This window comes from Sorex fumeus, unplaced genomic scaffold (assembly GCF_029834395.1).
Source record: "Sorex fumeus unplaced genomic scaffold, SorFum_2.1 ptg000030l, whole genome shotgun sequence".
Lineage (NCBI taxonomy): Eukaryota > Metazoa > Chordata > Mammalia > Eulipotyphla > Soricidae > Sorex > Sorex fumeus.
The window spans coordinates 11,276,759-11,303,022 of NW_026606087.1; the positions used below are offsets into that span (position 1 = coordinate 11,276,759).

At 37.2% G+C, this 26,264-nt stretch overlaps 1 protein-coding gene and 1 non-coding gene across 2 annotated transcripts; one reads left to right on the top strand and one right to left on the bottom strand.

Moving 5' to 3' along the window:
- On the bottom strand, positions 1 to 26,264 carry NLRP14 (NLR family pyrin domain containing 14). Its single transcript, XM_056116353.1, has 11 exons — positions 25,976 to 26,264; positions 24,978 to 25,061; positions 19,147 to 20,734; positions 16,353 to 16,523; positions 15,663 to 15,830; positions 8,969 to 9,139; positions 8,472 to 8,642; positions 6,932 to 7,102; positions 3,690 to 3,860; positions 760 to 930; positions 1 to 133 (listed from the first exon to the last, which is right to left on the bottom strand). The coding sequence occupies exons 1-11, from the start codon at positions 26,262 to 26,264 to the stop codon at positions 1 to 3; spliced, it is 3,288 nt and encodes a 1,095-aa protein (XP_055972328.1).
- On the top strand, positions 15,325 to 15,520 carry LOC130025577 (U2 spliceosomal RNA). The gene has a single exon (XR_008792715.1). It is a non-coding gene; the product is annotated as a U2 spliceosomal RNA (small nuclear RNA).

Genomic DNA, 26,264 nt, shown 5'->3' on the forward strand with positions numbered 1-26,264 from the left:
TCAGAAACACTGCCACCAGGAACCATCTCCATTAGGATCATTACAATCAGGCTTAATGACTAAGTGTGGATTGCTAACTTCCACTTCTTCTAGAAGCTTTTGCACGTCCTTACCAAATGCTTCTTTGCACAACCTGAGAAAACAAAGAACATTTTATCCAGTACTTAATTTTTCCATAACTCTGAAGAAATTTTTCTATTGGTGGAGGGTACTCCATACTGAAGTCACCAGGGGTGTATGCAAAAGTGCCATGGGCCCATTTGTGGTCAGGATCTATCCCAGGATTTTGTAAACAATTAAAGCATATGCTGTAACGATTGAGCCACCTTGTCCCAGACCCTGATGAATTTATTTCCTATTAGAGTAGAAATAGTAAAAAGATACTCTCTGGCCTTCTCTATTTAAGCAAAATGGCATAATTAGTGCTGAAACATATACACTGTATTCGTATATGCTAGGAACTGTCCAAATACTTCCTATATTGACCTACGTGATTCTCAATAACCCTATAGGTAGAGGAATCACTGCATCTATTTTATAAATAAGGCAGCAGGGAAAAAAAATCCCTATTGGGAATAACACATTCAAATAAATATATAAATAAGTAGCAGACCAGAATTTACACTTAAAAGTCTGACTGTAGTTCTCAGTTCTTAATCATTCTATAGTATGTCTCACAAAACAGTGTACTATGGGACAAAAACAAGGGCTTAGAAGATACCCACGAATTCCCCCTAAGAAAGAAGTCAATAGATTTACCCTAGAACTTGTAGTTTACAATCAGGAGACTTCAAGGCTGCATGCAACTTCATAATTCCTTCACGCCCTAAGGCATTCTGTGCCAGATTTATTTCTACCAGTTTTTGTTTGCTGCTAAGAGTAGAGGCAAGATCCTTACAACAGACAGAGGTCAAACCACAGCATTCCAATCTGCAGGAAAGAGAGACTAATGATGAAATTAACCTTATCCTATGACAGAACAAATACACAAGAGCTGTGGGAGGATATAACAATTCCAGAACTTAAAGAAAATGAGAATAACTGGTATAAAAACCAAGATAAATTTACTTACTTCCATTACTTGGAATTTATAAGATAAATAGATCCTTTTCTATATACAAATAATGATTTAATTATTATCAGGATAATAAACAAACATGGTATACCAAGGAAAACTATGAAACAATTGACTCTTTTTAACATCATTAAAATCAGCAATATAGTTTTACATTTTAGTAGATTTTAGAAATATAGTTCAGACTTAAGTAAAATATATGATGAGATTTTTACCACCAAGCCCTTTATACAAATAAACTTCACACATTTAAAAAAAATGTATTTGGGGGCTGGAGCAATAGCACAGCTGGTAGGGCGTTTGCCTTGCACGTAGCCGACCTAGGTTCTATTCCCAGCATCCCATATGGTCCCCCTAGCACCGCTAAGAGTAATTCCTCAGTGCATGAACCAGGGGTAACTCCTGTGCATGGTTGGGTGTGACCCCAAAAGCAAAAAAAAATGTATTTTAACATGAATACTAAATCCTACAGCATATTTCAATATATTAGGATCACTTGATAGATGGGAAGGAGAACCAATAATGGACAGACCTAATTACCCAATCAGATGAACAGAGAAAACTCACACAAAACAATGGTAATACACCACTGAGAAGGATGTTAAGCTCAATCTTCTTAACTGGCCATCTCTTCAAGCAACTAACTGTATTTTAATTTTCACCTTACAAATCTTAGTCATTCAACTATTAGTCATTCAACTATTAGGTGTTGAGTATGCAACTTTTTTTCAACTTGTTGCCACATGAAATATTAATTTGGAGCACATCTAATTATGACACAAGATGAATAATAAAAATAGTCTTGGGATGAAAAGCATTTGTAGCATATAAAAGACTCTATTATCTTGAATTTCAAATTACTAATAACAGTTTCACAACAGAAAACAAAACTACAAACTGAAAAACACAAATCTATAAAGGTAAGAGATTTAAACATGGTTTTCTTTCCACATTTTTTTAATATTTTTTCAAGCACAATTAGACACATAAAACAGAAATATAATAGGTAGTCCATGGGTGATTTTCAAATTTCAAACATCATGTTCCCAGAACACAATGCTAGAGAGTAAATTTAGAAGAAATCCCTTTTGTTTGAAAATTAAGTGTATAATTTAAATTTGGTTGAAGATAAGTCATAAAGGAAGGCAATAGAGTTAGACTCAAAAGTAACAAATACTATTACAACATAACTTACAGGATGACTGTAATAAAGTGGATTTGAAGGAAAATCATAACCGTAAGTCATAACCATATGCAGAATGAGTAACCTTGAAAGACAAGGTCATGTCTCCCTATAGAACACAGAGCAGGTGAGCTCACGACTTACTGTAAAATGGTGGATCCTTTTCTCCTGGAATTCAGTTCTAGTGAATATACATATATCTAACTCCTCCACATCAGTCCTGTGGGACTTAGAAGAGAAATTGACAAACATGCTATTTTTTATGCTTCTTTGTCTTTGAGTGGATTTTTTGTACTGAAACCAGCATAGAACAAATTGGCTGAACTTTCTGGTTATATGTAAGATAAAGTTAAATGTAAATACAGAGAACCAATTGACATAGGAAAAAGTGCTTGTTTATCTGGTGATGATGATACATCATCTCACACCAGTAAAAATTGCATACATCACAAAGGCTGGAAACAACCAGTACTACAGAACCAGTGTTCGTTCACTATTGGTGGTTATGTCATCTGGTTCAACCCCTGTGGAAAAGAGTTATGGAGAGTTCTCAAAAAAGTAATAGAGCTTCCATATGACCACTTGTTAGCATCTATCACAAGAATGTAAAAATAATAATGTGTGAAGGTATATACACATCTGTGTTTGTTTCAGCAACCACAATAGCCAGGATATGAAAGCAATGCAAATGTTCAATATCCAGTGAATGATAAAGCTGTAGCATATATATACAATGGAGTATTATATGCCTATAAGATGAAATAATGCAGTTTTCTGCAACCTGGATGAAACTGGAGAGCATTATGTTAAGTGGAATAAGTCAGAGAAAAAAATACTGGATGGTATCACATATCTGTGTTATATACAGAAACAAGAGGGTAATAAATAGAATTGAATGATGAAAAAAAATCTCGGTCTTGTTTTACAAAACTCAGGTTACTAAAGGGATGTGGTGGGAAAAAAAAGGAAAATGAAGATTAAAAATAACATAAGGATAATGAGGCAGAATCTTGAACATTTTGTTGGTGGTGAAGGGGAAATAACTTGACTATCAAAACCATAAACATTAGCACTATTAGAACCATGTTTGCTACTACGAACAATTAAAAATTAAATGTGAGAACACATACACCACCATCACTAGTATGGTAAATATATGAAAACAGTCAGTTCAAAGATAGCAAAAGCAGCACTTTTTAAAATAAGCAATGGAGACATTCCTAAAGGAAACAGCATAATAGTATTTGGGATTCTCATATATACAGAAAATTTCTTTATCCAAGTTTGTATTAATAGAAATAAACTACCCAGATTTTAAAAGAAAATAAAAATGCAAACACAGGATTGAACATAAAAATAAATTAGAACATAGGATAAAGTTTTTTTATTAGAGTGCAATAAAAAATGTTCTCAGTGGAAAGCTAAACTCACCCAAGCCTCTTAATATTACAGTTTGGATGGCTGAAAGCCTCATTAAGAATTTTCACTCCATCATCCCTCAAGTCATTGTTCCCAACATCCAGGCTGTGCAAGTTTGGGTTGTTCATCATAGTAGAAGCCAGATCCAGACAGCATGCATCAGTAAGATCACAGTTCATCAATCTTCAATAAATACAAATAGAAGTGAGACTATCAGTGGTTTGGCCAAATAAGTATATTAAGAGTTATGCCTTGGTAGTTAAACCTCTTTCTTATTCTATATAAAACCCAAGACACACAGGAGAAGGTTAAATATTACCAGAAGGGACATGGATTTCTTCAATGAATAAGAAAAAGTTCGACATACTTTATACCACAAACAAGTTGTTTACTACCAACTTCAAAATTGAGGGTTTAAATGTGTTAACAAATGCCAAAAGTGGTACCAAGAAACTTTTTGGTCTCTCTGAATTTTTTCTGATAATCTATTTTAAATGAAAACACTTCACAGAAATCTGTCCCAAAGTGTTATCTCCAAAGAACACCACTACATATACAAAGACTTTTTTTTGGAGTCTTTTTGTAACTTATGTTTATTAAAAAGCACTGTATTGTTTCAGATTTCTCTACTTTTGTATTTTTCTACTATTCCCCCACTCTACTCACCATGCTTACACACCCATTTCTCCTCAAAATATTTCATACGGATTCCTAATTCTATTTTTCTCCCCCAAGGCATACCTCCTTAGTCAATGTATAATGAAACCCTCTATTGTTTAACATAAACTAACTGCTTCTTCTAAGATCCACCCCTCACTCCCTGAGACTTCAGCTGTTTCCTCAAAACATATATTTGTATATATTCATACTTAGAGAATTTTGAGAGTAACGAGAACATGAGCAGGACATTAGTAATCAACATTAGTCCTCTCAGCATCTCTCTTATTTATTGTAAATATTAGCTTAGAAAACAGTCAAGGCTTCCATAAGAGCTATCAAGGCAAGTATAAAAACAAAAAAATTGAGGCTAGGGAGATGGCTCAAAGGGCTGAATGTCTGCTTTGCTAGCTAGAGGTCCAGGTTTGATATGCCAGCATACAGTACTCTGCTGAACACCACTGGGAGTAACTCCATTCACAGAGCTGGGAGGAGCCCCTGAGTAACACCACATGGGCTCCAAAAGCTAAAAAGAAAAAGCAAAAATTTGTCTATGTGTTCACATTAAAGGAAGTAAAGTAGGATGAGAAACTGCTTAAATATAAAGGTCATTTGGCAATTATATCTCTTAGTTTGTTCAGAGGCATTGGATTTGATTAAAATTACTGAATAAAAATAAACTTCGAGATTCACACAGTAACCAATATCATACGTGTATTTCTAGTGGAAGTGTCGTGATTACTGGACCCAGGAATTCAAACATCTGTTTATAGATATAGCAATGAACTATTAAACAGATTTGGAAACTTAATAATCATGCATCAGTCCAGTCGAGCTAAAGACTGCTGAGTAAACAAACAATTTTGAGAATAGTTATAGAATCTATGGCAGGCTAAACTCTTAAGGACTTACCCAGGCTACTACTTCCTAGTGGAGAAGTCAACTAATGACACCTCTGCCTGCTTTACTCTAATCACTATATTTATATAATGAAATTAAACGTTATTTAAAGTGTTACAAAATAGACATAATGAAAATTAGTCCTATACTAAGTTCCTTCCCATGTGGAGAGTTCCTTTTTCTTTCTCTTCTACTTTTCAATAAACTTTTCTACTTTCCAAAATTAAAAAAACAAACCAATACTACTAAGGAAACCTTAAAGTCCTGCCTACACAATAATCAAAATAACATATGTCATGCATATATATATATATGTCTACCAATTAAACCAAATAGAAATAAAAATAGTTGCTGTTTAAATATTGTTTTTATTTGAGTGTCCAAGAGCAGATGAGGGGATAAAGAAACTATGGAAACTATATACTCCATATATATGGAATGGATTCCATATATATAGAGTACACACACACACACACACACACACACACACACACACACACACACTGGAATACTACCTGGCTACAAGAATAGATGAAATGATGCAATTTTCCCCTACATGGATGGGACTAGAAGGTATTATGCTGAGTGAAGTCAGCCACAAGGAGAGGGACAGATATAGAATGATACCTCTTATATATATGGCTGGAGCGATAGCACAGCAGTAGGGCGTTTGCCTTGCACACAGCCAACATTGCCGACCCGCGTTCAATTCCTCTGCCCCTCTCGGAGAGCCCGGCAAGCTACCAAAAGTATCTCTCCCGCACAGCAGAGTCTGGCAAGCTACCTGTGATGTATTCGATATGCCAAACACAGTAACAAAGTCTCCAATGGAGACGTTACTGGGCCTGCTCGAGCAAATCAATGAACAACGGGAGGACAGTGACAGTGACAGACCTCTTATATGAGGAATATAAACTCAGTAAAGGAAAACAAAGGATCAAAGACAATAGAACCTGAGCACTGGTTTACAATACTGAGCTTACCAAGGTGAGGTAGTGGGGTGGGGTGGGACTGCCTGAGGATGGTTGGAAAGGGACCTTGAGATACACTGGTGGAGGGAAGTGATCCACTGGTGGGGGATAAGGTAGAATATTTTAGTCAGGAAACTCTTTGAAGTATTATAAATCATGGCACTTCAAAAATTAATTCAATTAAAATTAAATTTTTTTCTCTGGGGGTTTACACCTGGCTCTGTGCTCAAGAATCGATCCTGGTGGTTCTCAGGGACTATATTGAAATAGTTTGCTGGACTCAAGGCATGCACTGTCTCTCTGGATCCAATTTATATATTATTGGATTGTAGAAAATTAAAAAAAATTCTCTGGTTTTCAAATGTTGACCTAATTATAACATAAATTTTAAAAAATGAATACATTTTAAAATAATGAAAAGAGATAGTACAATATTTTCTTGCACTTCACTGAGTTAAAAATAAAATCACTGTTGTCCAATATGATGTTTCTGGTCCTCAGTATCAGAGTTAAAAAGATTATTGTAATAACTGCTTAAAAGATTCTGATGAACTTTGACAATTTCCCTTCCATGTCTCAGGCACCATTTGACAGCTACAAATCAGATTTTTTTTTTTTTAACAGAAACTCAGCACTTGTATCTAGCTCTTAGACTTTTCTTTCTAATCTCCCCTGTTTCCACTCCGTAGTTGAAGCCACACAAAAGGAAAGTCACAGAAAACTTACTGCAGTTCCTGAAGACCACTGCATGGATGCTTAAAGACAGCACACAGGAGCTTTACCACATCATCTTGTAGTCTGTTTGATCCAAGATCCAGATGTGTCAGACTATTATTTTGTAGAAGAGAGGTGGAGAGATATTCACCACTAAGTGAAGTGAAATGGCAATTCCTCAGCCTAGAAGAAAGATAATGTAAGGAAGGACAGAATCATTGTTCTACTATCCAGAGATTTTGATCTTTGAAACGCCGTCACGTCATGATCATTACTTTCTAATGTTACTTCAAATCAAACACCCACTTTCTTCCTTGCCTGTCTTACTTGGGAAACAGGTCTGCAACTAAACTGAGCTACATATTGGATTTATTTTTTTTTTCAGAAATTGTCTTACTGTAAAAATATTAACCTATTAAAATTATTTTCCATGACTATAGTGCCTCATTGCAAAGTTTCTATGGAAATGAGAAAAGGCATATTGAGGAGAATGAGGGTAACTACTGTCAAGTACTTTTCATATAAGATGAAATTAGCATTATAGACAAATATACCCTGGGTGATTTGGAGCTCAAACATTTAATATATGGGGAAAATAAGTTAAAGCATAAAAAATTGATTTGAAAAAATTTCACATTTTAAATGTTAAACAATAAAAGCATAATGATATGAAAATGTTTTATGATATATGGCATTAGTAATTACAACATAGATCATAAAAATACTGAAACAGCTTATTAAGAATCAAACATGCTCAACATCAAACAACATTTAAATCGTCATTTTAAACTAATCACGGTCTGGTCTTCCCATTGTTCATCGATTTGCTCGAGCGGGCCCAGTAACCTCTCCATCGTGAGACATGTTGTTACTGTGTTTGGCATATCAAATACGTCACGGGGAGCTTGCTAGGCTATGCTGTGCAGGCGAGATACTCTCGGTAGCTTGCCAGGCTCTCCAAGAGGGGCGGAGGAATTGAACTCAGGTCAGCCATGTTGGTGCATGCAACGCAAACGCCCTACCCGCTGTGCTATCGCTCGATGCTTTTCAAAATTAAAGGTGCCCAGTAATGGTATTATTAAAATGCAGATCCTTAGCTTGCAGAATGAGCTCTAAACCTATCTAGAAGGCAAATAAACCATTATCAAAATACTTTGGCTTATCAGCTTCAGGTCTCAAATTAAAGCAATGAATAAAATAGCTATATTCTGATCCATTCATACAATGGAAAGCTCTATTTCTATTAAGCTGTGTTTACACACACACACACACACACACACACACACACACACACTGTTCTAAGCATCAAATATAGAGTTGGATAAGTCAATGTTAGTCCTGAGTCTGTCATTTTCTTATGAAAATGAGGCATATCTGCCTCAAAAATTTAAGCACACTATAAATGGCAGATAATATTCTATCCTCATCTTCACTACCTTTAAGGATCATAGAGGGAAAATTAAACAGAATGTGTTCATATTTTCACATTTCAGATATATTTTAAAATTTATGTTATATTGGAATGATTAAATGAAAACTAATAGATACTTACACAAGGCTCTGTAGCTTACACTGGGGCTCTTTCAAGGCATCACTCATAAACTTTATTCCTTCATCTCCCAAGAAGTTGTCTGCCAAGCATAAATGTGTCAGCCTTTTATTGCTAATGAGAGCCAAGGAAAGATCCTTGCAACCAGCTACTGTAAAGCCACAGCTTTCTAAGCTGAGTGAGAAATACACATAACAATAGATCAGTCAACTCCCAAAGTTTATGCTTCTCTTTTTCAGAAATTATTTGGTACTTAAAACTATTATTTCTATGCTTCTCAACCCTTCTTAAATCATAATTTTCATTGCAACAGTACAGGAGATCAGATGAAAGAAACATGGGGGAGAAGAGAGGGTAGGACAGGAAAAGAATGAATATAAGACATCATAAAGAACAGTAGGATCTAAAAGTCAGGTACAAGAGAGGAAGTCAAGGAAGAAAATGAACGCATGTAGAGCTTATCCAAAATGATGATTTAAGAAACAAAGCACAAGACTTACGACAATCTCTCAAGGAAACACTCTGGATGTCTTAAGGCGTCACACAACAGCTTCACTCCATTATCAAATAGACTATTGTTTGATAGATTCAGGTATATTAGGCTCTGGCATCCTATTAGAGCCTTAGAGATATTTAGAAAACAAATAGTAGATAGGTTGCAGTATTCCAAACTGAAAAATACAGAATAGAAATTCCAAGTTCTCAGAATAAATGAAATTACCACAACCCATAGAAATAGGGTTCCTCAATCATTGGAACCTATCCTGGGAAATAATCTTTATACAGAATGACAGTTATTTATCATTTGTTTTGTTTGGGGGTCAAGCCCAGCAGTGCTTCAGGGGCTACTTCCAGACTTATGCTTGGGGTTGGGAAACAGTCATACTGGTGGTGCTCTGGGGACCAGGAAATACCAGGATTGAACTAGACATACATTCTTCACCCTTTGAGCTATATCTTTTGGGCTCAAATAGCAGTTATTTAAGAAAAGCATAGGATATAATAGGAAAGGAAGAGTGTAAGGTTGTCTCTTTCATCCCCAGGCTCCCTATTCTCTCTGGCAATATGAGGGGCATTCAAAATATTTTAAGTGATACATTTTTATTTTATTGTTTTAATTATTAAAGTAATTTTGTTAGTAAAGTCAGAGAATTTAGAATTTAACTAAAAACAAGGCTCATGAGTAAGGTTTATAAAGAGAAAAAGATCTTTCCTTTTGTAATTTTCTTGTAATTTTTATTAAGACACCATGATTTACAAAGTTGTTCAGAATAAAGTTGGTACCAGGTATAGAATTTTCCAACACCAATCTCACCAGACACTATTTTTGCCTTTATCATTTCTATAGTCAAATTGATTTTCTCCTTTGTTCCCAGTGCTAATTGAAATCCATCTAAAGATTTACCTTAATTTTATTTTTTTTTGGGGGGGGGTTTGGGTCACACCCGGTTATGCACAGGGGTTACTCCTGGCTTTGCACTCAGCAATTAGTCCTGGCGGTGCTTGGGGGACCATATGGGATGCTGGGAATTGAACCTAGGTCGGCTGAGTGCAAGGCAAATGCCCTACCCGCTGTATTATCGCTCCAGACCCTATCTTCTTTTTAAACTTGAGCCACACCCAGCTGTGCTCAGGGATTGCACTTGGTTCTGTGCTCAAGGATCATTCCTGAGGAACAATATGCAGTGCAGGGAATCAGCCCAGGTCAGCCACATGCAGGGCAAACACCCTATAGGATATACTATCTCTCCATTCCAGATTTCCTAATTTTTGAATGAAAGTTCAGCCTCTTTTTAAAAATTCCCTCTTTTTCCTGAAGCTTCAGAAAACAGCGACAATACTGAAATTCAGAAGGTGTTCTGTAGCAACAATTTTGACTTTTGTAAGAGATTTTATAAGATAACGTGAATCTTAAAAATTATTGCTATGTCTAATGAGAACAAGCTTAAGTACTAATAAATCTAATTTTGATAGACTGATTTAATAATGTCACGCTTGTATTAAATTGACATTAAACCTAAATGTTAGACAGTCAAATCAGATTTTCCTCACATATATAAAGTAACAAATGTAGTGCTGTTTATCTAGTTTCTAAAATTTTGAAGGTGCTGCCTACATTACAGTAATTTAGAATATCAATCACCAAATTCAATCAAAAGGGAAGTGGAGAGTTGAGGTTTCTGCCTCCAAACTGACTTCTAAATAAAACTCAACAAATCAAGAGGAGACATATTTAATTTGGGTCCTGCTGGCAAACCAGCTCAATTCTCTTAATGGTACCACCAAAATGAGACTCTTGAAAGAATTTTCAAAAAAACGCGCATAAAACAGGAACATTATAAATTTTGATGTTCTTATGTGTTGCTGTGACACAGGTCTGCTATTACTAAGTATCACTTGTCACTTTTCATCCCACTGTTCATCGATTTGCTCAAGCGGGAGCCAGTAACGTCTCCATTCATCCCTGTTGTGTGCTAGTGTAGCCCAACGGCATCTGTTCGCTCCAGGAACACAGGCTCTTACTTGTCCTTTCCGATGCTTCTGTAATGGGGGCTCTTTCAGGGAACGAGGCTCATTATTGTTACTGTTTTTGGCATATTGAATACGTCACGGGTATCTTGCCAGGTTCTGCCATACGGGTGGGATACTCTCGGTAGCTTTCCGGGTTCTCCGGACTATACTTAAGTAGCACTGTCCTCCATTTGTTCATTGATTTGCTCGAGCGGGCACAAGTAACGTCTCCATTGTGAGACATGTTACTGTTTTTGGCAGAGCCTGGGAACCTCGCCATGGCGTATTCGATATGCCAAAATTACTATGTATAGTCCATAAAATGGTCTTATGCAGATGATCCAGAGAAAGTAACCCAACCCAGCTGACCTGACGTCAATAACTCCACCTCTCTTGGAGATCCCAGAAAGCTACCTAGAGTATCTCGCCTGCACATCAAAGCCCTGCAAGCTACCCATGACGTATTCAATATGCCAAACACAGTGAAAACAAGTCTCACAATGGAGATGTTACTGGGTCCACTTGAGCAAATCAATGAACAACAGGAGGACAGTGCAGTGCAATGATTTAAGAAATTAAAATAAATTTATCTGATGTACAGGATTTTTATCATCTTAACCCATTGGAGTAAGATTACTGTGTTGCTAGTAAATTAGAATTAGAAACTGACTCAAAAGGCCTCACTTTCAAGAGCTGTGATACTATAGAAAGCAATGATTGCAGAAGAATGGCTGCCCTGGGGGATGTGGTTTCTGCCAGCTCAGAATTGATGTGTGGATGCAGTTTCCTTTTCTCCAAATATTTGCTATGTACTATTTTCAGATTGCCCAAGAACTCTGAACTTTATTTTCTCAAGTGTGAGATTATTTTTCTGATAAAAGTTAGAAATTACAGAAGTTATTTATTGCCTGCAGATCATATAAATCCACCCCAGTGGCAGAAAACTCTGAAGAGAAAGAGTGAAATAATGGATAGGCCTCATGGGCCTATTCTAAAACCCATGTAAATCACTTGTTTGTAAACAGAGACTTAAAGATGGATGAGAGATTTCTGCCTTGTTTTGTCATAGTGAGATATAAAAATGGAAACTTTTGTTTTAAATCTTACAATGCTTTATGTTTCTAATTTAGATAATATGTCTAAAAAGCCAAACTATTAGTTTCCTAAATAATCACTACTTACATTAGCATGTAAAGAAAACATAGAGTAGGTACTATATAGAGAACATGGGCACACTATACATATACATATAATACATATATTAACAGGTAACTAGAGTTGAATGACAAGTGTTTATAAATCGGAATGTAAAAATTTTAGAATGAGAAAACATTGCAAATACTGTAATATGTATGTCAGGTTAAGCATGATCTATAATCTAGAACAGAGCACAGAATAATAAGATTACATGCTCTGCCATATTACTAGTGATTATCCTTAATGTTAAACACATTTTTCAAGCCTAACACATTTTGAAATGTCAAAGTAAACATTTTGTTTTATCAAAATATTTATAGTTTGGGGAGAGAGTTTTAGATGACATTTGGCTATACTCCAAATCACTAAATTAGTCATTGTGTTTACCTTTCAGTATGATCAGGGACAAGGAATGATCTGACTCTTAGCAGGTTTTCTAAAATATTTTTAAATCTTCAAATTTTCTTTAAAATTCTTGCACATGTAAGTGGATTAACATGGAGAGTATCATGCTAAGTGAAATGAGTCAGAAAGAGGGACAGACATAGAAGGACTGTACTCATTTGTGGAGTATAAAGTAACAGAATGGGAGACTAACACCCAAGGATAATAGAGATAAGAACCAAGAGGAATTCTCCACGGCTTGGAAGCTGGCCTCACATACTGGGGGAAAAGGAAGCTTAGATAGAGAAGGGACCACCAAGTAAAGGATGCTTGGATGACCCGCTCGGGATGGGAGATGCATGCTGAAAGTAGACTACAGACCGAACATGATGGCCACTTAATACCTACACTGCAGACCACAACATCCTAAAGGAGAGAAAGAGTAAAAGGGAATGCACCTGCCACAGAGGCAGGTGGGGTTGGGGGTGAGAGAGATACTGAGAACATTGGTGGGGGGAGAATGGGCACTGGTGGAGGGATGGGTACTTAATCATCATATGACTGAAACATAAGCCTGAAAGTTTGTTAAGTCTGTAGCTGTACCTCATGGCAATTCATTAAAAAATAAAAAATAATAAAATTCTTGCACAGTGGGGATATTGTGAGGCAGACTGCAAAGACCTACTTATTATCAACAGTGATAATCCTACCATAATCAGGACAGAGACAAAAACTTCAAAATTAAATTCTAAAAATGACTTAAATGCCCTTATGTTTTCATGAAGAGTATTTGCATGATATATGTATCTCTAATGGATAGAACTTGAGGTGATTATGTAAGGTAATAGTAGGAAGTGAAAGCACCATATAAATGGTTTCATTCATATGTGAAATACAAACAACTAAAGCCAACAGACTAGCAAACAAAACAAACTCTAATTTAGTGAAAACTGTAGTGGCTACTGTGAAAACTGTAGTGGCTACTGGAAGGAATTGTGGGTGGGGTGGAAGGAATGGGCAAGTGACCATTTTTGGTGATAGTATGGAATTATAACCCTGGTAGTGGGAGTGATGAATTTATACACATACAGATGTGCTAAAATATACCCCTGAAATACTGTGATATTCTAAAACAATGAAAAGAGATTAAAAACAAACTGATAAGCTTAGCATGATTTATAGAGAGTAACCATGCCAACCAACTGGTCACAACTCATAGCGTGAACTAGAAATCAAATGCAAAACCGGAACTTCCCCACATGAAATGTTAATATGAGTTTCATAAGACTATTGCTTAACTGTCTAACGCATCTAGTACTACACAATTTAGTAACAAATATATTAAATTCCTATAATAAAACATTTTCCCTAGATAAGGAGCCCTTTTCATTCAGTTTAGACATAACTTTACCTGTTTGAAAGCCTAGTGACGGAATCTATATAAAGGTATCTGTTTAAGACACTGTCAAACCTTTATCAAATATATCTTATCAAGTCTTACAAATCCTACTGTCCAGTGCCAGAGCATTTTGTCTTGGATCCATGGCTCTTACTGTAAGAAAACACCTTTCTGAGAGAGCAAAAGGGAATACCCTCCCACAGAGGTGGGGCAGGGTAGGGGGGCTACTGGGTTCATTGGTGGTGGATAGTGGGCACTGGTGGAGGGATGGGTACTTGACCATTGTATAACTGAAATCCAAGCACAAAATTTTGTAAGTCTACAACTGTACCTTATGGTGTTTCACTAATAAAAAAAAAAAAAAGAAGAAAACACCTTTCCCTCCATTTAAAAGCTTTTTGCTATTTGTCTTGTAGACAGAGGGATCAATGCCCTGCTTCCCAACCTGGGTTTTAGGTAATATTTGCCATTACAAAGAAGACTTCAAGGTGTTCTAGAACTACTTCATAGACAGTAAAAACCATGCCCCAACATGGCTATTACTGACATTTTTAGACATTTTATTATATATTAGACATTAGCAATAGCATAGCATGTAGGGCATTTGCCTTGCATGTGGCAGACTCAGGTTTGGATCCCCAGCACCCTTTATGGTCCCCGCAAGCACTCCAGGAGTAATCCCCTGAGCACAGAGTCAGGAGTAAGCCCTGAGCACCACCAGGTGTGGTCCAAGAACAGCAGCAGCAAACCCCAATTTGTTTTTAAGAATTATCCAGCATCCTTCCAGAAAACTGTCGGTTTCATTCTGTTAAAAACAACTAATGAAATTTTTTCAAAGTTCCAAATGGTAACACTATATGCTTATACTTGTTTTCTACACATGCAGGCCTACTTCAAGCTCCAGTAAGCAGTATTTAACCCCTGGGCTAAGTCTAGATATCACAAAAACATCTGAAGTGAAAACCAATTCAAACAATTTTACTTTCTGTGCTTCTGTTTGTCTTTAGGTTTTGTCATAAACAGCATTAAATAGCTTTCACTGGAAAATCAGGATTTCCTGAGACCTGTCAGAAAATGTGGGAAACAAAAGGAAGGCTAATCCTCGCTTTCACAGAGAAAGAAATTAGGGGCATTGCTAGGATCAGTAAAGGTGACTTGAAGCGGTCACACCCCTTCACAGCTGACAGTTATGATAATGTTTCTCAGCTTTCTATACTAATCTTAACCTGAACTTATCAAGAGATTGATGATCAAAGTAATGAAACCTGTACCCACCTAAGCTCCTGACACCATCAGCACGTTCTTTTCTAGGAGTATTCAAACTAACAGTGAGTATACAAATTCTTATGTTTAAATATGAAACCCATTGCTTCTCAGTCTTTTGGCTAAGATCAAGTGTAGTATCTGTTCTTATCAGTTTAAATATGAAAATGTTTTATTTATAAATTCTGGGTTTACTCTAATTTGTCTTTAATATTTATGAGATGGAGATACCTAACTGTACAATGAGGATATTCAGCAAGCTGTTGGGGGCCTAGGAGGAGTTGAATGTCTAACCAGAGGGAATCAGCCTGAATTGACTGACTGCTGCTATTTCGTTTCATAAAAGTAGATTTAAACCAATTCTGTGATGAGAAAGGCCAGGCTCTAAATCTGTTTTTATAGATGAAGGAACCAATTATAATTAAAATTGCACAACTTACTTCAGATTCTGTAGGTTACACTGCGGGTGTTTCAAGGCTTCACATAATGAATTCACTCCACTGTCTCTTATATCACTCCCTTTCAGATCGAGATGTATCAGATTCTGGTTGGTGGTCAAGAAATGAAATATATCTTGACATCCATCAGGGAAAGAAAGAAATCTCAACCTTCAGAAGAAAAATTTAGGTAGATAGATATACTCAGCTGAAAATTCAAACACTTAATATTCCAATTTATCTTTGAAAATGTTTTTGACATGCCAAGACTTAGCTGTATTCATCTAGAAAATTCCTGACTCAATTAGGGGACAGAACAATTGTATACCACGTAGGACGTTTTCCTTTATATGGCAGGCCCAGATTTGGTCCCCGGAACCCCATATGCTCCTCCAAACACTCCAGGAGTGATTCCCTGAGCACAGACCCAGGAGTCAGTCCTGAGCACCACTACGTGTGGTCCAACAACAACAGAATCCCACATCAATAGCTACAGCTACTACATTCCACACAATATTCTTCCAAACAAGGTACTGATGTTCTCATATCCCCAAAGTTTCTATAGTTTATGTCCTTAGTTACATTATACAGTGGATTTTGTTTGCCACTGGTTTCCAGAATAAGTTTAACTAGGATATGAGTCAAACAAATGATTTCCAATAGTTCTATTAAGGTTTCTCATGCCAGACTTACATTAGTTTTTCGAGTTTACAGTTTGGGCTCTTTAGTTCTTCATAAAGGGTTTTCACTGCTGATTTATAAAGGTGGCCATCACATAAGACCACCTGTTTCAAGTGGTCATTTGTATGAAGCACTGAACAGAGATCTTTCCAGAAATGGGAAATGCAGCCACCATTCCTTTGCCTAAATAGTAAGGAAAAGATCAATGAATATAGTTCAGCTTAGACAACTCTACAATGGAAATGCCATTTCCCTTCAGAGATGGGAAGAAAATTTTAATTTTCACAGATAATTTTAGTGGATGATAAGTATATATTTGTATACTGAACTGTAATATTATGTTAGACATTATCAATAACTCACTATAAACAAATCCAATAAGGATTAAAATAAGTAAACTTAAGCTTTAGAATGGAATGATTTGATTCTCAACTCTGCCATTAATTAAACTAGCACACCGGTAGGGCGTTTGCCTTGCACGCAGCCAACATGACCCACCCGAGTTCGATTCCTCCGCCCCTCTCGGAGAGCCCAGCAAGCTACTGAGAGTATCTTGCCCACACGGCAGAGCCTGGCAAGCTACCCATGACATATTCGATATGCCAAACACAGTAACAACAACGTCTCCAATGGAGACGTTACTGGGCCTGCTCGAGCAAATCAATGAACAATGGGAGGACAGTGACAGTGATTCTTGAAATAGTACTAGTTCATAAGAGATGCAACTTCATGCTAAGGTTGTTGTGAAGACTTAGCAAGACAGTCTACAAAAATGCTTAGCAAATGTTTTAGTGTAAATGCTCACATCAAGTTATGTATGCTTTAATATATAAAAATCTAACATTTGCCTAATGCATAGTTGCAACATTGAGGGAGGGAAGGAAAACAACTTTTCCCTCTGCCTTGTAAGCCTGCCGGCTGGTCCTGGAAATATCTGACAAAATATAAATGAGAGAGAAGAAAAGACAGCTTACAAATATATGCATTGAATACAAGTGGGAGAAATTATGCTATGTGTATTTTAAAGTAGTTAGAATTAGAGTTCCCTATGCCTAACTTATAGAAGAAATGCAGGGGTCAGAAAGGGTATACAGGAAAAGCAATTTTTTTTCTTTTAAAAAGTAAATAGGCCTTAAGGAAAAGAGGTAGGAGATATTTCCATTGTGTGTGACAGACCATCAGGGTGCAGTACCAATGTGTTTTCACAAAAATTTATATCCCTTTAAAACACTAGGTTTTCAGACTTTGGCAAGCAACAATGACAATTCTAGTACTAGATAATATAAGAACAGGTTATAGGAAAGTAGCATGAAGACTGGAAATATAGAGTTCAAAAATGTCTTCAAGCATTTTATTAAATATAAAATACATTTATAATGCCCTGAGCTCAATCTTATCTTTAAATAGAATTAGGAAGTCAGAGTTAAGAAAATGCCTAAAGGACTCCAAGGATAGTTAAGATCATAGCACCCTAGGGTATAGTTCCCACTTCCACAGTTCAAAAGAGAAATGAAATGTTCTTAATTAAGAGGAATTCTTTTGCAGCTGTCAGAAGAGACAATGAGACAGGTTAAGTTGGAAAGCTAAGGACTTAGAACCAAATATGTAGCGTTAATCAAGATATACTTTTATAACTTTTAGTACCATAATACATTAATGAGTAAAATGGAAATATAATCTGCCTAAGACTATTAGGAGACTAAATGAGTTGAGATTAAGAAGACTGTCAGATATGTGCTTGGAAAATAAAAGCTCCCATTTGTTGTGTGCATGAATAACTGTCTAGTTATCTTCTCGGTAAACTTCTCTGAATCTGTTTTGTGATCTTAAAAATACACATAGTTTTGGGCCAGAGAAAGAACAGGAAGTAGGGCACTTGCTTGGCACGTGCCAACCCAGGTTTGATCCCTGGCATCCCATATGGTACCCTGAGCCTACCAGGAGTGATTCCCAAGTACAGAGCCAGGAATAACCTCTGAGAACTGCCAGATGTGGCCTAAGTACCAAAAATAAACAGTATTTGACCAACATTAAACTGGAATATAAACATTCCTTGTATAGCATAATAAGCCTCAATTTCAGTTTATTTAAAATTCTGCAGCTCCGTTCCTCCCCTAGATTTCTGTAGGTAGAGTTAGAAAAGGCAACTGGAGGAGGGGGGACTGGTTTAAATGACACAAAGAAAAAGTGATGGTTCATTTATTCTTTCAAAACATTAATTCAGCACCTACTATTTCTTAACCACATGTACCTCTCTCCATTTAGGTATTATAAAGCGTAGAGACCTCTCAGACCAGAAAACAGCTAACCTATGTCTAGGCAATGGGAAAGCATATTACACTGGAACAGGAGCCTGATATATGGCCTATCGAGTCTGTCAAGTAATCCCAAATCCATTCATTTCAGGAGGTAGGGGGTAGTTACTGTTTTAAATAGTTAAATATACATACATATATTATAAAGGATGCAAGTGCACACTGTGTTGCATCGCTCCTTGAATTCGGAAGCACTCATTCCTTACTTATTAGGAGTATTAAAAGCTAATACCTCTCAGCTAAGAGCATTTACACTAAACCAAGAAAAGTGGCTTCAGTTGAGCTTGTCTCCATTCCTCACTAGAAGCCATGCATGGCTGGTCACTAAGAGGTTTTTAGCACCTAAAATCCTTGCTACAAAGTGGGAAAAACTCTGAAAGCTCCTGCTGGCTCTGGGGCTGCCATTAAATAACTCTTCCCCTCCCTCTGGCAAAAATCTGCTTTCTCATCTTCCTCAGAGTACTCCCAGGTAGCTGATACAAAATACTCACCGAGTTTCACCTTCTGGGATTGAGTCTATCATCTCAGATACCAAATCTATAGACAGTTTAATGCTCTGTAAACGATGGCAATACTTAAGGCAGAACGAAGACACAAGCAAAGGGATTTTCCCACAAATATTAACGGCAATCTTTTGGAAAGATTTCATTGCCATGCTTACAAATGTCTCATCTTGGGTCTCATACAGATACTGAAACAACTCTAGGAAGTCCAGCTGTGATAGAAACTGTTCACTGTTTCCTACTGTTTCCACCCACTCAAGTATCTTCCACTTTAACTCCAAGGACATGTGACAATGCAAACTATCTTCTAGTTGTTTTATCCTATCTTCGTTCAGAAGGCCAAACAAAAAGCATTTCATCTTGGTCAAATGAGGGTCTTTATGTGTTTTGCTTTCAAGCAACAGCTTTACATATTTAGGAGATATAAAGGGATTGTCATTGTCTTCCAGATTATCTTCCAATACGTAGCACATAGCTGCAAAAAACTCCTGTACAAGTACATGGGTGAATACAAAGCAGTTTTCATATTCTGTGTCCTTTTGAAGAATATTCATGTCCAGGAAGCCTGAGATAGCAGATGATGTTAACCCATGCTTCTTGAGATTTTCCTTGTAAAACACATAAGTCATATTCCATACCCCTGTGACAGCCAAGTGACATAGTTTACGCAGATGGCATTGAGTAGGTTGATTAGGAGAGCTTTCATCACCATGGGTGTACAAGTTAGAGATGTAGCAGGTAAAAAGAGCGGTGGTGGTTTCACAGGTGGCTAGGATATTACCGCCTTTCTCCATTTGCTGCTTCAGACAAGAACAGATAACCCAGCACACTTTGGGGGCTCTGCACATGCTAAAAAGCGTCTCATTGTCTTTCAATACACTGAATACTTGGAAGGCACTCTCCTGGTCTTCAAAGAAATGGTAAATATACTCCTCTCGTGCCTCTTCAGACATACCCTGCAGCTCTACAGAGCACTGACTCTTCAACAAAGACTGGAGTTTCTCAGAAGCTACGAGTTTTGTTGTCACCAGTAAGGAGCACTCAGGGAGCATTACTTTCCTCAGCAAACTACTCATGAGGAAAGACACAGGGTGTACCTGGTCCCATTCTCTGCACAGCGCAAACTCAGGTTCCTCAAAGGCGAAGTTCAGCTCATCAAAACTATCAATAATAAAAAGGAGACTACTTGGCCGGGACAAAATCCTTTCAATGGGGCCTTCTCCACTGGGCCAATCCTTTGATATCATTTCAAGAAAGCTTCTTTCTCTCAGCTGGTTAATTTCTCTTGCATTGAGATAAAAAACATGGGTAAACTGTTGCTGAAATAGATTGCCCAGAGCCCAATGTAACATCGCCCTTCTCATTAAGGTGGTTTTCCCTATTCCAGCTGCTCCCTTGAGTACTACAGTCTGCGGCTGCTCACCGGTTTTGACATCAATATCAAATAAATGTTCTAGCAGTGTTTGATCTTCCTGAGTAATTCCATGGCAGAACTTGAGTTCTCCAAACAAATGCTTTTTATCCTCCATAATGCTAAATTTTTCTTGTATTAGAAGTCTGTATTCTGTCCCTTCACCTAAGGCAGATTGGAACAAGAACAAAGACACACGATTAAAGTAAAAGTTCTATAAGTTACAATGCTCAGAATGCTGGACTGGGGCATATAGTTTAGAGGTAGTACACATGCTATGAATGTGCAAAGGCAAGCCCTCTACTACTGACACTGCCTGGTTAGGTTTCCAGTATAACAATAACAAAGGGAGTACTGGACTGGGGGGGCAGTGTGAGGGTCTAGGTAGAGGGTTAGAGTACCTCTATTTAGCATGTGAGAAGCTTGAGTTCGAGTTCAAACTCCAGCACTTATATGAAGCACTGCATGTCCTCCCAAGCACTACTAGATATAGTTGTGGCCCCCATTCACAAAATCATCAGGTTCACACTACCTGGGGTGTCCCTATTTTTTCTTTAAAATTTTATTATAGTTTAAGTACTGTGGTTACAAAAGAGTGTTTTAGTTTATAATATTGATGTACAAAATTACTGCACAACAAAGTGTCCATGACTCTTTGCCTCTATCCTTACATTACCTTTGGTATAATCTCATTCTCTCCTTAGTTAACCTAATAGTACTGATCCCCTATTAAAAAATACTAGTAGACTTGGAATTAAGAAGTGATATAGGTTTTAATCAAAGTGGAACTCTTTTAGATAATAATGTAAATTTTAAAAATACCTGCAGATCTAATGCCTGTATTAGAAATTGAAAGAAAATTGATATTACAGAGAAATATCTTGTGACTAAAAAATTCTTAACATTGTTTTGTTCTTTTCTTTGATGTAGAAACAAAAGATAATATATGTGGAAACCAGTCATCCAGATAAGAAAATACAGACAATAATTCAAAGTGGCAAGGCAGGGACCAGACAAACAGACCTGAACCTACAAGTCAAAATAACTTATTGTATATAGATAAAATATTAATAGAAATGAACATTGAGCCATAATCTGAAGAATATTTTAAAAGAGGTAAAATAAGTAACAAGAATTAAAACTCAGATTCATCAAGTTCAATTTGTCCTGTATATATCAATTAAAATACTATTTTAGGAAAACCTTTTCTAAACACTGACACTAAGTAGTTTGCTCATTTTTAATTAATAGCACATATCAAAAGCTGTCATTACCTTATGGAATTGGCAAGATGGAGGTGTTATAGACCATACCCAGAGGTGTACAGGACTTACTGCTGCCTCAGGGATCACTCCTGGAGTTGCTCAGGGATTGAACCTGGGTCAGCTTCATGTAAGACAAGCATCCTTCTGAACTTATTATCTCTCTGGACCTTAAGAACATAAATTCTACAAGGCTACCTAGTACAGAAACACCTAATATACCACTAAATTATGCTTAGATTTCACAAGGGTACCACAAGGCAGGTATTACTTTTACTATATATCTATGATCAGTACTTAAAAAGAAAATAGTACTATAAGGATGATTTTTTGTTGTTGTTGTTCATTAAACTTTCCTCAGTCTTCCAAATTTTCACCAGTAAATGTCCAAACTCCTGAAACCCTTATTTCCTGAATGTATGGCCAAATAATAAAGTTGTAGCAAAAAAAAATTCCTTATATTCAGTCAGAAAGTCAGAAAGTAAGGGGTTTAGTGATAATACCCTGGGTAGAGTGCTTGTATTTCCTGTGGCTGACCTGGGTTCAATCCCAAGCTTTTCATATGGTCTCCCAGGCCTGCAGGAGTGATTCCTGAGCGCAAAGCCAGGGTAAGGCCGGAGCACCTCTGGATATGGACCAAAAACAAAGCAAGAAAGTAGAAAATTGTCTTTTAAATCATTTAATGTATTTTTAAATTAGTGTTTGGAATGCAACAAACTCAGTTATTTTTTTATTAATGAAACAATGTGGTCCAGGGTTCAGTACAAAGAAACAACTGGGTTAAGAATGTAAATTTTGGACCTGAGAGCTAATACAATGGTTAAAAAGAGCTTGTCTCCCATTATATTACTTTATATTCCACAAATGAGTGTGGTCATCCTATGTCTGACCCTCTCTTTCTGCCTAATTTCACTTAGCATGATATTCTCCATGTCCATCTACTTATCCGCAAATTTCCAAACTTTGGTACATCTACACAATGTAATACTATGCAAAATCCTTATTGGGATGGCAGGAGGGATACTGGGAACATTGGTGGTGGAGAATGGGCACTGGTGGAGGAATGGATGCTCAAATCATGTATGACTGAAACATTCATAAAAGTTTGTAAGTCTGTAACTGTACCTTATGGTGATTCGATAAAAAATAAAAAGAGTTTGTCTTGCATACAATCTACCCAGGTTCAATCCTTGACATTGTGTAAGGTCCCCCAAGCCCCACAAGGAATGATCCCTGAGTGCAGAGCCAGGAGAAAGCCCCAAGTGCCTCTTGGTATGTCCCTAAAATTATTGAAAGAAAGAAAGAGAGGGAAAGAAAGGAAGAAAGAAAGAAAGAAAGAAAGAAAGAAAGAAAGAAAGAAAGAAAGAAAGGAGGAAGAAAGGAGGAAGAAAGGAGGAAGAAAGGAGGAAGAAAGGAGGAAGAAAGGAGGAAGAAAGGAGGAAGAAAGGAGGAAGAAAGGAGGAAGAAAGGAGGAAGAAAGGAGGAAGAAAGGAGGAAGAAAGGAGGAAGAAAGGAGGAAGAAAGGAGGAAGAAAGGAGGAAGAAAGGAGGAAGAAAGGAGGAAGAAAGGAGGAAGAAAGGAGGAAGAAAGGAGGAAGAAAGGAGGAAAGAAAGGAGGAAAGAAAGGAGGAAAGAAAGGAGGAAAGAAAGGAGGAAAGAAAGAAGAAAGAAAGAAGAAAGAAAGAAGAAAGAAAGAAGAAAGAAAGAAGGAAAGAAAGAAGGAAAGAAAGAAGGAAAGAAAGAAGGAAAGAAAGAAGGAAAGAAAGAAGGAAAGAAAGAAGGAAAGAAAGAAGGAAAGAAAGAAAGAAGAAAGAAAGATAGTTTTAAGTGCTACAGGAGATGATAAACTAGTACTTAAAAATTGTTAATTTCTAGAACTAAATCTTTCAGTCTTATTTCAATATAATTTCCTTTGGATTTGAATCATGTGTATTGAACTGAGTTTATATAAATGAAAACACTAAAAAAAATAAGTAAATGGAAATACTGTTGGGAAAAACTGAACTAGGTAAGAAACCTATATTTTTTAAAAGGGGCACCTCTCTAGCAGTACTCAGAGGGCACAGAGAGAACTCCTTGTGATACTTGGCCAACCAAGCTGGCAGCTGTCAGTTCAGCAATGTGGGGACTGTCAGGGGACCTCCAGAGTCATGTGCAGCAGTGCTCAGAGGCCTCCAGGGATATTCCTAATAATTCTGGGGATTTGGACAATTAGTGCTAATGATCAAATTGGGGTGGAGAGCATGTTATCTCCCTAGTCCTAAACCTATATTCTTTGTTTTGGGTCCACGTCCAGTGGTGCTCAGGACTTACTCCTGGATCTACACTCAGATCACTTCAGGCAGTTCTAGGGGAACCATATAGGGTGCCAGGGATCAAATCCAGATCGACGGAGTACAAGGCAAATGCCTTACGGTACTACTGCTCCAGTCTCTAAAGGGTCATTTCTTTTTATTTTGGGGTCACACCCAGCAGTGCTCAGGGCTTATTCTTGGCTGTGTTCTCAAGATCCACTGCTGGTGGGCCGTAGAGGAGTATATGGCATATCAAGGATCAAACCTGGTTCAGCCTTGTGCAAGGCAAACATCCTACCCGCTGTACTATTGCTTATGTCCCCAAAGCATCATTTCTAAAGAAAGTTTATAGTTGTCGAATCATGTCTGTCAATTCAGGGACATAAAACACATATGTGTATATACCTTTAAAGATCAAAATGTGAACTTTTTTTTTCTTTTTTGGGTCATACCCGGTGATGCACAGGGGCTACTTCTGGCTCATGGACTCAGGAATTATTCCTGGCGGTGCTCGAGGGACCATATGTGATGCTGGGAACCGAACCCAGGTCAGCCACATGTATGGCAAACACTCTACCTTCTGTGCTATTGCTTCAGCCCCTAAAATGTCAGCTTTTAAGTGGACACTTCCAATACTATTCTCAAGAAGTCCTAAATTTAGGTGACTCCAAGTCTGTCTGTTTGGTCAGAGAGGCAGTTATTATCATTAGTTTTGAATAAAATAGTGGGCAGGAAGGTAGGAAGGTAGTGGAAAATGTTAACTGGAATTAAACAAAGGTCTTCTGGGAGACAAGTTCTCATTTTCAAAATCTCAGGTTTCTCCAAAAATCTTACACAAAAAGTCTTAACTCACCCAGCTCATCCAGTGTTGCACCCTGTTCATCTTGTGGTTGAATGATGACCGTGGCATCCTTGGGTGCCTTGATCTGAGACGCCCCTGTAACATGTTCATTGCAAAATATGAGATTTATTGAACACAAGGACAACAGTGGTGATAGTCAGAAAAGAGACAGATTTTCCCTCATGGATTCACTTCTGTAATCAAATGGCTTTAAGAAAATTAAAACCTCAAATTCACCAACTTAGCTGAAGGGAAAAGTGAGGTTAGATGAACAACACTGAAGTAGGGGACCTCTTGCCATGCACTTCTGCATCCTGTAACTCTGTGGAAAGTTTTTTAAAACTTTTAACACTCGCCACCCTTTTCACCCAAAAAACTGTGGTGAGTATATAGGTATATAAAACACTGATAACAAATCATAAATTTTAAAAGTTATTTAAGTTATGTGACTGTGAGGTCGCAACTCAGTTTGAGAACCTAGACTCTAGGCCATGCTTGGTTTCCTTTTTCATACTGACCTCCAGGGATATGGTGAGGCTTAAAGAAAATAATTGATACATGTTTTACAGCCATAAAGTCTAGAATATGAAAAAGTAATTTGGGATATTTATAATATTTGATACCTGGGAATGACAAAAATATCGTTTAAAGATATTAAAGGTTCTTTAATATATATATTTCACTTTTTAAGTAATCTTTGAAGATTTTTCCTAACCCATGGCTTCCTTTGTAAAGGAGCACAAAGTGGAATGAATTTTTGATTAGTTCCTCTAAACATTCTATTTGATACAAATGGATGAATTATCATCCCGAATTAAGAAGCAGGTTAAGAAACTGCTCAAAATTCCCCACCTCTTTATTGTTCAAGGAACCCAGGAAGTTAACCACCAAGTTAACCCAGGGTACTTAATCACCAGGGAGTGAAACCATTCCCAAAGACTCTGGGAAGCACTTTCTTCTATCCTCCCCTCTATCTACCTTACCCCCCTAAGCATCCTTAGATAACTCACAGTTCAGCTCTGATTTTGCTCTCTCGCACATATCCCTCAGGTTTAGCTTGCCAAAGATTTTGAGCGCCACATTCCAGGCCACCTCTCTTGAATAATATTCATTCATCAAATTAGCCAGTGTCTCCCGGTTGGCCTTTTTCACTTCAGTCCAGGGTATCTGGCAGTGTCCAGGTTTCATGGGCTCTTCCTTTAGAAGTAACTTGAATTTATTAAATTCATCTTTGTTTAACTCTTCCAAATACAACAGCAGCCCAAAATCCAAAAATATGGAAGATGATGTATCTGCCAT

Coding starts and splice junctions, on each gene's coding strand:
- NLRP14 (XM_056116353.1), bottom strand. CDS start 26,264: ATGGCAGATACATCATCTTCCATATTTTTGGATTTTGGGCTGCTGTTG. Junction 16,524..19,146: donor ATCCCAGAAGGTGAAACTCG/GTGAGTATTTTG, acceptor CTTACTATTTAG/GCAAAGGAATGGTGGCTGCA. Junction 15,831..16,352: donor TGTAAACTCGAAAAACTAAT/GTAAGTCTGGCA, acceptor TTTCTTCTGAAG/GTTGAGATTTCTTTCTTTCC.